General features: G+C 34.3%; 1 protein-coding gene across 6 annotated transcripts in view; it reads left to right on the top strand.

Moving 5' to 3' along the window:
• Nucleotides 1-13,597, top strand: part of Nuak (Nuak family kinase 1) — a 55,892-nt gene that overhangs the window by 21,323 nt on the left and 20,972 nt on the right. For 2 of the 6 annotated variants that reach the window (XM_070648904.1, XM_070648909.1), the window contains exons 2-7: nucleotides 7,356-7,567; nucleotides 7,633-7,832; nucleotides 8,656-9,447; nucleotides 9,702-11,186; nucleotides 11,291-11,418; nucleotides 11,540-11,745. In XM_070648904.1, the coding sequence (XP_070505005.1) occupies nucleotides 7,380-7,567; nucleotides 7,633-7,832; nucleotides 8,656-9,447; nucleotides 9,702-11,186; nucleotides 11,291-11,418; nucleotides 11,540-11,745 (2,999 nt within the window). In that variant the 5' untranslated portion in view covers nucleotides 7,356-7,379. Of the gene's footprint in view, nucleotides 1-681; nucleotides 904-1,118; nucleotides 1,306-7,355; nucleotides 7,568-7,632; nucleotides 7,833-8,655; nucleotides 9,448-9,701; nucleotides 11,187-11,290; nucleotides 11,419-11,539; nucleotides 11,746-13,597 lie in introns of those variants that run through there. The other 4 variants (XM_070648910.1, XM_070648908.1, XM_070648906.1 and 1 more) reach the window with 4 other exon arrangements.

Raw genomic sequence — 13,597 nt, 5'->3', positions numbered from 1 at the left:
TAGAATATAGAAAGGGTGTTGGGTGCCTAAAATCTCTTTTTTTAGATCAAATTCTTCATTTTGCTGGTGATTTTAAGCAAATTCTGACTAAGCCTCTGTCTAGGAGTTCTCAAGCTTTTCAAAAGTATGTCACATATGTCACATAATCCTAAGAATTTCTCAATACCGTAATACCGGAATACCGAAATTACAATCCCGGGATTTCGATATTGGAAAAATCGCAGACCCGAATACCGGGATCCCGGGATTGAAAATCCTAAGCACAACAGTTTAGGAACAAATAATTCAAATTGAAAATTTCATAGTTAAAATCGGATTCCTAGGTCTATCTGTATAACGGTAACTTTTGACATAATCTAGGTCAGTGGTGAACAACTTATGGTGCTGCCGAAAATTACTGGAAATGAGCGGTTTCAGTACCATCGAGTTGTATCGTGAATAATAAAAGTTTGCCCATTGCTGGTCTAGCCAACATGTATCTGTGTACAGGCAAATAAGCTTGTCTTGACATATCCACTAGAATTAGTAAGACAAAAAAGTTTTTGAAAACTTCATCTATAAGTCAAACTGCCTCCCCAAACCCCAAACATTCTCCCTCAAAAAATCCGCTAAGTAAAAAAAATAAATTTTCCTCGCACATTTCTTTCGCGAAATACTTTTCACTGCTCATAGTCGCGGCGTTTGTGTAACTAAGTAGAATAAAAACTAAGACGAAATTATATTTTATTTTTTGTTCATTTAAAAAAAAAATCGCATCTACAAAATTTTAAAGTGTTTGTCTATTAAGTAGTTTAGAAATAATTTATCACATAGTCCTATAATTATTTTCTCACAAAAAAGTCTAAAGTAAGACACAAGTGTGGTGTAAAAATATTTGTCACAATTTTGTTCAGCTAGAGTGTGGTGTGTAGTGAATGTTTTTAAACAATTTATAAAAACGGCACACATATAGCATGATGAGATGAAAATTTCTTTCCTAATTGAAGTAACGAAAGAAAAGCGTTTTTTCGTCTCAGTGTTAGCGCAAAATAAAAAAAAATTAAGGCAGGAGAATAGAGTGGAAACGACAGTGTATAAAAATAGAACTTTTTTTTTTCTTTTCTTTTTCTCAAGCAGGCAGTAATTTTTATAAAATAAAAAATCGCAGTATTAAGAGAGAGTAAAGAAATTTTCATCTACATTGATAGTTTTTTTTTTTTTGTCACAGGATTGCCTCGTTGCCAGAATTGTCAATAAATGTGTACAAAAAATATCGTTGTTCGAGGGCGATAAAAAAAAACGAGAAGTGAGAAGTAAAAATTATCGGTAAAAAAGTTTATTATTGAATTAAATTGTTTTTAATAATTTTTATGGATCTTGAGAATTTGAGGGGAGTCGACTTGGTGGAGGGAAGCAGAAAGTCGTAAGCTCTTCTAAATGAGTTTTGAGTGGCTTATAATTCGATCAATTAAGAGATTAGTTTATAATCTACATTAAATATGCATAATTGATGAGCTCAGGCTCTCCCCTAATACATAAGAGACAGTGGTGGGTAACTTGTGTGGTGCGACACACTTTCTACTACTCCATAAGACAGTGATGGGAAATTTGTGAGGCAGTGGTGGGCATAGTGTGAACCGTGGCATACTTGTCTTACTTCACATGACAGTGATGGTCAATCTGTTGTGATGTGTGTTGCGGCATAGTTTTCTCTATATAAGACAGTTGTTGACAACCTGTGTGTCGTTGCACACTTGATCTACTACATACAGTAGTGAGCAACGTGTGTGCCACGACATACTTGTTTTACTACATAAGACAGTGATGGTCAATCTGTGTGTCGCATCACTTTGTCCTACTACATAAGACAGTAGTGGGTAACTTGTGTGTCGTGATACACTTGTCTTTACTATATAAGACAATGGTGAGCAACCTATGTGACGCGGCATACTTTCCTCTACTTCATAAGATAATGGTATGCAATATTTGTGCTGCGACGCACTTTTTCTTCCTACATAGAAAGTGATGGTCAATCTGGGTGTCGCAACACACTTGTCCTACTTCAAAATTCATTAGGGCAACGTGTGTACCGCGGCACGTTTGTCTTACTACATTAGACAGTGATAAGCAACCCATGTGCCGCGGTACAATTTTCCTACTACATGAGACAATAGTATGCTTCAATGGTTTGGTGCATGATGTGCTGTGGCACACTTGTCTTACTACATAAGACAGTGGTGTGAAAACTGTGTGACGCGGCACATTTTTCATACTACGTAAGACTGTGGTGGGCAACCTGTGTGCCGCGACATATTAGCTATATGCCCTACATCGTCCGCCGTTAGTTAGAGGCTTGCCACCAAGGTGTGCCCCAAAAATGCAAGATTGCCCACCCCTGACACAAAAAAAAGAAAAACTTGGAATCAGCCCCGAGAATATGAATATTAAAATAATATTGTACATCTTTTTAATTTCAATTCCGATTTCGTACAACAAGTTAGAAAAAAAGAGTCGTCATAAAAAAATAGCAAATGTGAGGAGACTGCTCGGCATTTTTGCGACATTACTAAGCAGATGTGTCATACTGATTTATTATTGGAAAAGAATATTTTCAGTTCGAAAGAAAAAATTTACTCGTGATGCATTATTTTCACCATTTTTATCGTGAGGTTCGGTTCATTATCTCATGGCGCTGCTATTTTTGATAAAAATGACGATGTAGTTTAAATTTAGAATTTTTGTGGAGTCTTTTTATATATTTTATTCATATTCGACCTCCTGCATGACCTGAAGGTAGATTTTGCTCTGCATTATATGCAAAAGACTACGCGAGTCATGAAAAATATTGAAAAATTTATCTAGTCTATGCAAACAGCAAGATAAGACTGTCGTGAGGAAGTTCTAGGTTATTTAAATTTTTAATTTTTAATATCAACGTTCAGACAGTAATTTGCTTTAATTAATTGAATTAATTTTTTTTTTCTTCTGAATACAAATTGTACACAGTGTAAAGAGAAGCACGTGCTACCTATTAGATAGTTTGTTCGACATAGTTGTGTTAGTGATCTGTAATGGGGTGATTGAATTGAAATGAAAATTCATCTTTAAATTGACTTTGTTTGGGAAATTTTAGTTTTTTTTAAGTTTCGAAAATAAGATTTTTTCACTTTCGAAAATCGAAGTTTTAACTTTCAAAATTGAAATTCTTAACTTTTGAAAATCGAAATTTTAAAATTTGAAATTTGAATTTTTAACTTTCGAAAATTGAATTTTCAACTTTCGAAAATCTAATTTTTAAGTTTCGAAAATTGAAGTTTTAACTTTCGAAAATTTTTTAACTTTCGAAAATCTTTCGAAAATCTAAATTTTAACTTTTAACTTTTGAAAATTGAAATTTTAACTTTTGAAAATTGAAGTTTCAACTTTCGAAAATCTTAAATTTTTGGTTTTGAAAATCGAAATTTTAACTTTCGAAAATTGAATTTTTAACTTTCGAAAATCGAAATTGAATTTTTAATTTTGAAAATCGAAATTTTGAATATTTTTAAAAATTGAATTTTTAACTTTCGAAAATTGAATTTTTAACTTTCGAAATTGAATTTTTAACTTTCGAAATCAAATTTTTCACTTTTGAAAATTGAATTTTTAATTTTCGTAAATTGACATTTTAACTTTCGAAAATCAAAATTTTAATTTTCGAAAATCAAAAATTCTCACTTTCTTCAAATCAATTTATTTCACTTTCTAAACCAAATCTTCTCAAACAACATCATTAATCAGCTCAATGAACATTAATTTAAAGATTTTCCATTCAAAAAAGCTATTTCAATGCGAACCTTAAAACCACAAAGCCACAAAAGCAGAATTTTCATGTAAAGCCCAATCCATGCTTAAAGATCTTTAATCATTTTTAATGAAATGTCTAATTAGATCCTACTCATTACCATTTTCCTTATTCTTCTTCTGAAACAATATTCAAAAAACAGTCTTTTTTTCTTCTACGAAGGACCAATCTCATTGCCATTTCAAGCTTCCACGTGCACTACCAAATGTAATTCTCGACTTTTAAGAAAGAAAAAAAAAAGCATAATTATGTGATTAAAATTAAAAAAGCAGCTGAGACCATTAATTTTATCGTAGGGATTAATTCCTTCAGAAAAATATTAAAAAGAAAAATATTCTGAGCGAGCAATTTTTTTATGGCAATCAAATTTGTTTTTGATTAAATTTCTTATCGGATAATTTCTGTTGACGACGTGATTGTTGTTGATTATTAGGGTCTGTGCTTATTATAGTTCAGTGACTTTTAATTTCGTTTTATTGGGTTTTTTTGGATGTTGTGGTGTTGATGGTGAGTTTAACCTGGGGCATGTTGAGTTATCAGTGGATGAAGGAGCTTGTGGTTCAGAATAGAGGCTTCTTTGGGTGTTATGTCGATGGTTTCATCAAGGACAACTCCTTAAACTAGAAAAAAGGAGAGAATGCTTCTTTAGGTGTTATGTCTTAAACTGCATCTAAGATGCAGACTTGCGATTTTTGACCAAATTCTACATAATATCCTTATCAAAGTGCATCTAGATTGCAGTAATAAGCCTCCATAAAGAGACACTAAGTTAGAATTTCGTTGGGACTTGAACCCCGGGGTCGTTTGGATCGATTGTCCATCACTCTAACCCCTAAGCCACTCCTGCTTTTCCGGTACCTTAAATAATTCTACCCTCTTAAATTAATTATTTAAAATTCATTTATAAACGAAACTCTCTAAAGGCAAATTCCATCGAGCAATTTCCGACATTTTAATTACAAAAAAGAGCATTTTCTTAGAATACCTACTACAGTGCTATTAATTTCATTGAAAATACCTCCAAAGTGGTAAAAAAGAAAAGAAAAATTCTCCTTTGAGAAAATTCACACCAACAGGTTTCTTTCATTTTCTGATTGAAAATTCTTTTTCCCGAGAAAAAGCTGGAGTGAAAAAAAAAATTGCATTTACTTCCATTATCGCTTTCCTATGTTTAAAATTGAAAAAAATTGTGCTAAGTTTATTTAAAACAATTTCAAAAGTCTTCTTTAGTTTTTGAATCATTTTTTTTTTTGTTTCGCCGATTAATCTTACTTATAATTTTATTTTTAACACAAATTATATCAAGGAAAAGGCCTGTTACCGAGAAGATTTATTTCATCAACAACAAGAAAAAAAGTTTTTCTTGCCTTGACTGACACAAAAAATTACAAGACAATCAATTTTTCATTTAACGATGATGAAATTGCATTAAATGTCAATTTTGTGAGATGATAAATTCCTTTTCCACAGATGATTGATTCATGATAACAAAGTTCTCGGAAGATTGATTGTTTTTCGTAGAAATTTCATTCAAGAATTTTTCTCAAAAAAAAAACATAACTTTTGACTAATAAGAAAACCTAGCTTATTCAGATCATTGAGATCCAGGGGTGCGCTAGGGGGTTTCGCGGATACTTACTTACTTCGCTGGTCATACAGACCAAGTTAAATCCATGGTTTCCCTTAGTTTGCGCCTCAAACTAGCTCTTTCGCTGGCTACCGCTTGCCAATTTACTAATGCTAAGTGCGAGACGTTTCGTGGACAATGATTGTGTTTAATGAGTTAGGGTGCGTCAAACCTCTATACTCAGTTGACCTAAAGCTTATAGTTGGATCAGAAACCTCTCATTTACTTACTTTGCTGGTTGTACAGATCAATTTCCTATACAGGGCGCGAAGGATAACACTATCCATCGACAGCTTCTTTTCCAAGAGTTCTTTGGTTAAACCATTCCTTTGATGACACTGTTTATCAAGCTTATTGTCTTTAGATTACAAAGAGGCTACTGTGAGCCACGTTTCGATTACATATGATTCGAAAAAGGACAATTGAAAAAGTTTCCCCTGTTATGTCTCGAACCCACGACCTCTTGGTCTGCATCCCAATAATCACATTCCAAATTAAGAAACCATTCCGCCACCGAGTCACCAATCCATCTCAACTCACTTCTGACTAAATTCAATATAAATATTCTATTGAGTTAATTGAAAGCAGAATATTATATTTCATAAAAATGGCATTTGAATTGAGTTTCTCAGAGATGAATGAGTTTGTGATTCTATTTTTTTTTCTCTCTTTGTGTGATGAGTTGAATAGTATTTGATTTGCTTTGAGAATGATAGAATTATATTTTTGTTGAGATGAATGAATTCTTCTGAGATGGTTAAATATATTAGATTGATATTAGATATAGATAGTGTTGAGTCTGAGGAGATTGAATTTAAGTTTTGTATGAAGCAGAGGTTGAAGTTGACGAGAATATTATGTGGATTTGAGTCAACTTGAGTTGATTTTTCCAAACAAAATCCCAATCAACTTCAAACTATAGTCTGAAGTGACAAAATTCGTTATGGATAGACCAAAATCCATCTGAGTGGTCTGTATTCTGTCTGAGGGGATTAAACTTAATCTTAAAGGATTAAATACAATTTGAGTTGATTGAACTTAGTCTAAGATGAGCAAATTGACTCTGAAATAGTCAAATTTGGTCTGAAACGATCAACTTTAGTCTGAGATGATCTAATATAGTCTGAGATAATCTAATTTAGTATGTGAAGATCAATTCAGTCTGAGATGATCAAAATTAGTCCGAAAAATTCAAATTTAGCTTGAAACGATCAAATTTAGTCTGTGAAAATTGAACTGAGTCTGAAATGATCAAATTCGGTCTAAGATTTGTCAAATTTAGTATGCGAAGGTCAAACTCAGTCAAAAATGATCTTATTCAGTCTGAGATGATCTCATTTGATCTGAGATAATCAAATTCAGTCTGCGAAGATCAAATTTAGTTTGTGAAGATCAAACTTAGTTTTAGATGATCAAATTTAGTCTGAAATGGTCTGAGAGGATAGAATTCAGTTCAAAACCATCAAACTAAACCTTTCACCCCAATTCCATCACAACAACCTTCCAAAAACTACTCTCTTAATCATCAAAAAACAGTCATACCCACAGAGAGAAATTCAGACCCAAATACTACGCTAATTTCATTAGAAAGAAGAAATAACAAGAAATAGGAAAGAAGAAATTGTGTGTGGATGATTTGGCAGAGCAATGAAAATATATACGAACAAAGCAGTTGTCATGAGGTTGAGTTTTAATTTTAAAATTCACAAAAAAGGCACATGATTTAATAAATGAGAAACAAGCTCAATGAGAACAAAAAAAACTCGATCAATTCCTCAATATACACTTGCCAATTTTTATAAACATTGAATTTTTCAAAAATTGAATTAATAATTATTGAAATTTCTTTATTTTCTCTTTTCATATTTGTTTGCTGCACGTGCTTCCAACTATCCAAATAATTAGATTAGTTAAAGCAAGAAGGCCAAAATGGTAGTCGGTGAAACACAAAACGGCAATCTTGCCGTTGATGATATGGATGAGAATGATGATCAAAAGCAACAATCGACACAACAATTTTCGGGTATAAATCAGGCCACAATAGACAATATAATGAGCGGAATAGAGAATACAGGAGCTGTTAAAATGAACAACCATAGGAAAAAATTAAGACAGAGGTAAATAAACACATGTGAACATGTTCTATTGACACAATTTTGACATTTATATTTTCAATTCATAGATTTGACATAATAAAGAAATTAGGTCAAGGTACATATGGTAAAGTGCAATTAGGAATCAATAAAGAAACAGGTCAAGAGGTAGCCATTAAAACAATTAAAAAGAGTAAAATTGAAACTGAAGCTGATCTCATAAGAATTCGACGTGAAGTTCAAATTATGAGCTCTGTGCAGCATCCGAATATTATTCATATTTATGAAGGTAATTATTAACATATCAATCAATAATGGTCGTGAAATGATGAGATGGATGGAATTTTTATGATGCGGATTTTTCGGTTTTTATTGTCGAATATTTGAATGTATTGTAGAAATTGGAATCGTGGATATTGATATTTTGACATTTATGGTCGATGAATATTGGTTGATACTTGTCTTTGAGAATGTAATGATTGACCCAAGTAAGATAAGACGGTTGATCGATTCTGAATTCGCCCCCAGGTCGGTGTGACTCTGGGGGATTTGAATCCGGCATCAAGTCAGAGTCACGTCCGCTTTGTGCTGAATTTTGGACCAATTAGCAGTCCAACCATCAAATAGCAATAAATTATGCAATTCTAAACGTTCAGGCAGATTTTGAGTTCAAAAAGTCAATATTCACTTAAAGAACCTTTTGCCAAACTTTAAATACAGTTCTTAAATCACAAAAAGTTATTGAAACTTTTGAATCAATTGAAAGTGGTTCGATTCCTACAAAGCATAGTAATATATGATATTTAAGAATATTAAAAGTTTTTTTCTCAAAATTCGGGAAAAATTCTTTCTTTTTTCATCGAGAATTTGATTACATTCTCCCCATTTATAAACCAGAAAAGCTTTCATGTTTCCAAATTTTTTTTTTTTATCTTTTTCTCTGCAATATTTCACATCCAAAATCTTCAATCTTCAAAAAAAAATTCTTCCACCTTCCAATATTTTTTGACAAATCTGCCGTGAAATGCGCGATAATCCTTCACATTTTCATCTTCTATCCATTCATTCCATACATTTAATATAAATATCAAATTTTTTCCATCCATTATTAGTATTCGAGAATCGTGAAAAAATGGTGCTTGTCATGGAATTTGCTGCCGGCGGTGAGCTTTATGATTATTTATCCGACAGAAAAGTACTTGGCGAAGAAGAGGCGAGGAGAATTTTTCGTCAAGTATCAACAGCAATCTATTATTGTCATAAGCATAAAATCTGTCATCGTGATTTAAAATTGGAAAATATTTTACTTGATGAGCATGGTAATGCAAAAATAGCTGATTTTGGATTATCAAATGTTTTTGATGAGCAGAGACTTTTAGCGACATTTTGTGGATCGCCACTTTATGCATCGCCTGAAATTGTTAAAGGAACACCATATCATGGACCGGAAGTTGATTGTTGGTCATTAGGTGTTTTATTATATACATTAGTGTACGGTGCAATGCCATTTGATGGTGCCAATTTTAAGAGACTTGTTAAGCAAATCAGTCAAGGTGATTATTTTGAGCCAAAAAGTCCGTCGCGTGCGTCACCACTTATACGTGAAATGTTGACATGCTGTCCAATACGTCGCGCAAATATTGAACAAATTTGTAGTCATTGGTGGGTGAATGAGGATTATAATGAAAATTGTCTGGATCTCGCTGAGGAATTAGCAAATCAAACGCCTGTACGACTTGATGTGTTGTTGTCACTTGCGCCACCATCCGTTACATCCGAGCAGGTTGTCGTACCGAGTCATGAAGAGAATAATAAAGAGAGAATACAAAAAAGTCATTCGGTTGGATCGATAATTGATATTGCTGAAACTGAGGCTGAGAGACGAATATTGGATATGGTTGCAGGTAAGGGAGTCGTACTTAAATGATGTCTGTCAATATTTTGAGGACTTAGGGTTTTTAGTCCATGATTTAGAGTGTGTCATGACTCTTGAGCAGTGGTGTGCCGCGGCACATCAAAAATTGCTTATCACAGCTCAAGATCCTCAAAATTAGACATCATTTACGAACAACCCCACAAAATATTCCATATTAATAACAGAAAATTGCTCAACAAAACCTCAATTCATTTTTGAATAATTAAAATTTAATTTTTACAGCCGGTGGCGAAAAAGCATTGATGCCATCACCAACGAGAACGATGACACCACAAGAAAGTCCGATGCAACAATCAAAACGGAAGCTTGAATCAACTGTATCAACTGAGAATGCAACTGGTGGTGCAAAGAAAAAGGAAAAACCAATCAGTAGCAGTAACGATATTAGTGTAGATCAATCCAAGTCAAAGTTATCGATACCAGAAGTTATGGAAATAGATATTGAGAAATCATCATCACCTATCGTCGTAGACGATGATAAGACGAAGCATGAAGAGGAAATTAAGCAAGAAAATACGGAGGATGTACAAGAAAGTTTAAAGAAAATTGAGGAATTATGTGACGAGTTGATGGAGAAGACCGATAAGACTAAAGTTGATGATAAAGCCCCAAAGCAAATTGATGCTCCGTTACTCAAACCCGATGAGGTCAAAAAGGAAGCTATCAAGAAAATTTCTAGTCCAGTAAAACGTGATATGGTAAAGCATAAAACATTAGACTTGTCAAGTGCATTATCATCCTTATCAAAGGATACTGAAAATTCCACATCATCAACAACATCAACGCCCTCAAGTACAGCGGCAACTCCACCACAACAGACAAAGTCAGTCCAACAAATGACGTCAGTTGAACGGCAAAATAGTCTTCCAGACGATGGTACAGCAACAGCAACAACAACAACAAAACCCGTTGCTGAGAAGCGTCGCTCGAGAATTTTAGAGACTGCCGAGAAATTCCAAAACATGAATAATCAAAATAATGAAAAATATAAGAAATTTTCAATACCCGGTGTAAGTGTTGGTAATTTCAAAAAAGAATTTGAACGTAAAGCTTCCATAACCGATGCCAAGAAAATGAGTGCCGAAAAACGTGATCTTAATGAGAACAATAATGACATTAAGAAGCCAATTCAAGACAGCAGCACACCAAGTGAGAAAATTAAGGATGTCGATAAGTCAACCGAAACATCATCAGCATCAGCCAAAATAAATAATATAGTAAAGCAGAGTTCAACAGCATCAACATTATCAAGAACAGATGATGATATTAATCAAAGTGATTCAAAGAGTTCCGTAGCCAGTTTTTCAATTGAGGATGCAAAACGCAGCATGGAAATATCAATAGCATTATTACAAAAGGCAAAAAATGAATCACATTCAAAGGATGTCGATAATTTATGTGCCAAAACTGAAAGTTTTACATTACAACAATCATCAACACCATCACCCGTCAACGATATGGATAATAATGATCGTCAGAGAAAATTGCAAGCAGCTAGAGAAATTATTGGTAATGCGATTCCACCAAGTCGTTTAATTGGAATTCGAAAACCCCCGATCTATGGCTTAAATGGTCGTTCCGTTTCAGGAGGTGTTATTCAAAGTCCATTTAAATCAAATTCAAATGTCGAACAACAACAACAACATCGTTCAACATTTGGACGTTTCTCATCAATGGATGCATCTAATCAAGTGGTTCCGGACAAGAGTAAGTTTGTTGTGCTTATAGATGTTTTTTGCACATATTTAGTTGTAGTTTAAGAGCCGTAGATAAAAAATATTGCTTTCTTAACAACTATTTCTCGCTTTCAGTTATACAAAATTTACCGGAACCACCGGAAACCACTAAAACGTCACATGCTGAAATCACACTCAAGTCAGCAACATTACCGCGTCGTAAGCCAACAAAAATGGAAATACAGGTTGAAATAAAGCCTAAAGTAAGAATCCTCATTTAACTTTTTTTTTTCATCTCATTTATCACATAAAAAAATATCCATTTCCTTGCCTTCCTCTTTTTTTCTGCTCGTCTGCGAATCATATGACACAAAAAACTTTTAGATGGATCAATCACAGTCAACGAGATTTACAACGGAGGTTCATCATCAAGTGCCTGACACTTTACAAAGTGCTCCAATTCGTGAGACACCCACAACGTATGCATCATTTACAGTCCAAAATCGTTCGAATAGTCTCGAACCGAAGGAACATATGATAAATATTCAGAAGCCACCAACATATCAGAGAAATTCATCGAGTGCATATAGGTAAAAATATATATATCTGTGTGGGATGATAAGCTTGTTGCTGCTGTTGTGGGATGCGATATGATGGACGAATTGATTCTTAGGATTATGAATCAATTGAATTGTTTTTGACAGACTTGTGGGTGATGAGAAATGATGAAAAGTTTCTTTAAGGATGGTTGTCGACAGTTGTTTGTCGTACAGTTCATCCAACACAGAGTTGCAAAGCAGGCACCTGTCACAGGCAAAAACCGTACAATTTCTTAATTGTGTGTGTGTATGGTTTTTCCTTCAAAACCATACAAATTATCAAGAAATTGCAGGGTTTTTGCCTCTGACAGGTGTCTGTTTTGCAACTCTGATCCTACAACAGTCATTACACTTTAAACTGTCCATATCTTTGTCATTACAGTGTTTCATTTTATTGAAAAAGTTGAAAGTTAGGTCAAAACGATTAGGAAGTTAAGGCAGAGATAGGATTTGAGTGATGAGTTGGATATGAGTAAGAAGCTTCGATAATGGGGATTGTTGTGGAGCTTACTTCAATAATATGGTGAAAATGTCATTGATAAAGGTCTAACGACAGTTGTGGAACCTCATAGATTCTCTTTACTAGCGTTTCAAGTCATTTATCCCTAGTAGACCTTGATTATGCTCTACAAACTCTACAGAGTATAAAAACTGAGAACAACGCTCATAAGCATGCTAAACTAGTAGAGTAAACTCTTGAGAACACGCATAAATATGAAAGTCCTTTGATGACATTACCTGAACCCTAAAATGAAGGCATTCCCAAATAGCAAACCGTGTTCGCTAAGACAAAACTTCATCGTCTTATTAACAGTAAGACGTTAAGTTACCCTGACGGAACCCTAAATATGATTAGAAAAAGAATTTCCAATGTCAAGTCTCGAACTCATGATCCGATGGGTCGGTATGCAATGATAATCAAGTCCCAAAGACCGAATCCACTACCCCACCAACCCACTTGAACTCACATGAGCTTCTTTGACATTTTAATAAATCATAAAACAATCCAAAAAATCTTCAACTCTTCAAGATTCTTTCATATCAGACCCAAATTTAGATTTAATCCCAAAGAAGTACCTCTCACTCAACAATCACTCATCAGAGTCAACTCTGTCAGTCAATATACTCAACAAAAAAAAAAGAAAGTTTATCGTCTACATAAAAAATTTACCTTATCTCCATACAAAAATTACCTTGATATAAAAATTTTCAAATGAAAAACTTTGGGTAATCGCCTAGAGAGTTTACTTTTGGATAATGAAAAGTTTTGTGACAGTCTTACAACATACAACATGTGTAATCCTATAGACCAATTTATAAGTAGATTCTTGGAAGGATTCATGTTCATGAAATCTTTAAGTACATTTACATCAATCGCAAAAAACAGCAAAATTAAATTCAAAGCCAATCATACTGCCAATATAAATCATCTCTGACAATTGATAAAGGGGATCGTTCACTTATTATGTTTGGTTGTTAGGAGGGAGTGGGGGTGGGTTGGAAGATGCGTTGAGAACGCCCCTGGGTAGTCGCTTTGAGCACACCCTTCAGTAGTCATCCTGAGTATGCTCCTGGGTAGTTTCTCTGAGTACGCCACGGAGTAGTCACTCTGAGTACGCCCCGGGGTAATCACTCTGAGTACGCCCCGGAGTAGTCACTCTGAGTACGCCCCGGGGTAGTCACTCTGAGTATGCCCCGGAGTAGTCACTCTGAGTACGCCCCGGGGTAGTCACTCTGAGTATGCGCCGGAGTAGTCACTCTGAGTACGCCCCGGGGTAGTCACTCTGAGTATGCTCCGGAGTAGTCACTCTGAGTATGCTCCGGGGTAGTCACTCTGAGTATG

Source organism: Chironomus tepperi, unplaced genomic scaffold, assembly GCF_022539635.2.
Source record: "Chironomus tepperi strain 1889 unplaced genomic scaffold, CSIRO-AGI_Ctep_v1 contig_414, whole genome shotgun sequence".
Lineage (NCBI taxonomy): Eukaryota > Metazoa > Arthropoda > Insecta > Diptera > Chironomidae > Chironomus > Chironomus tepperi.
This window is presented reverse-complemented; position numbering and strand designations above follow the sequence as displayed.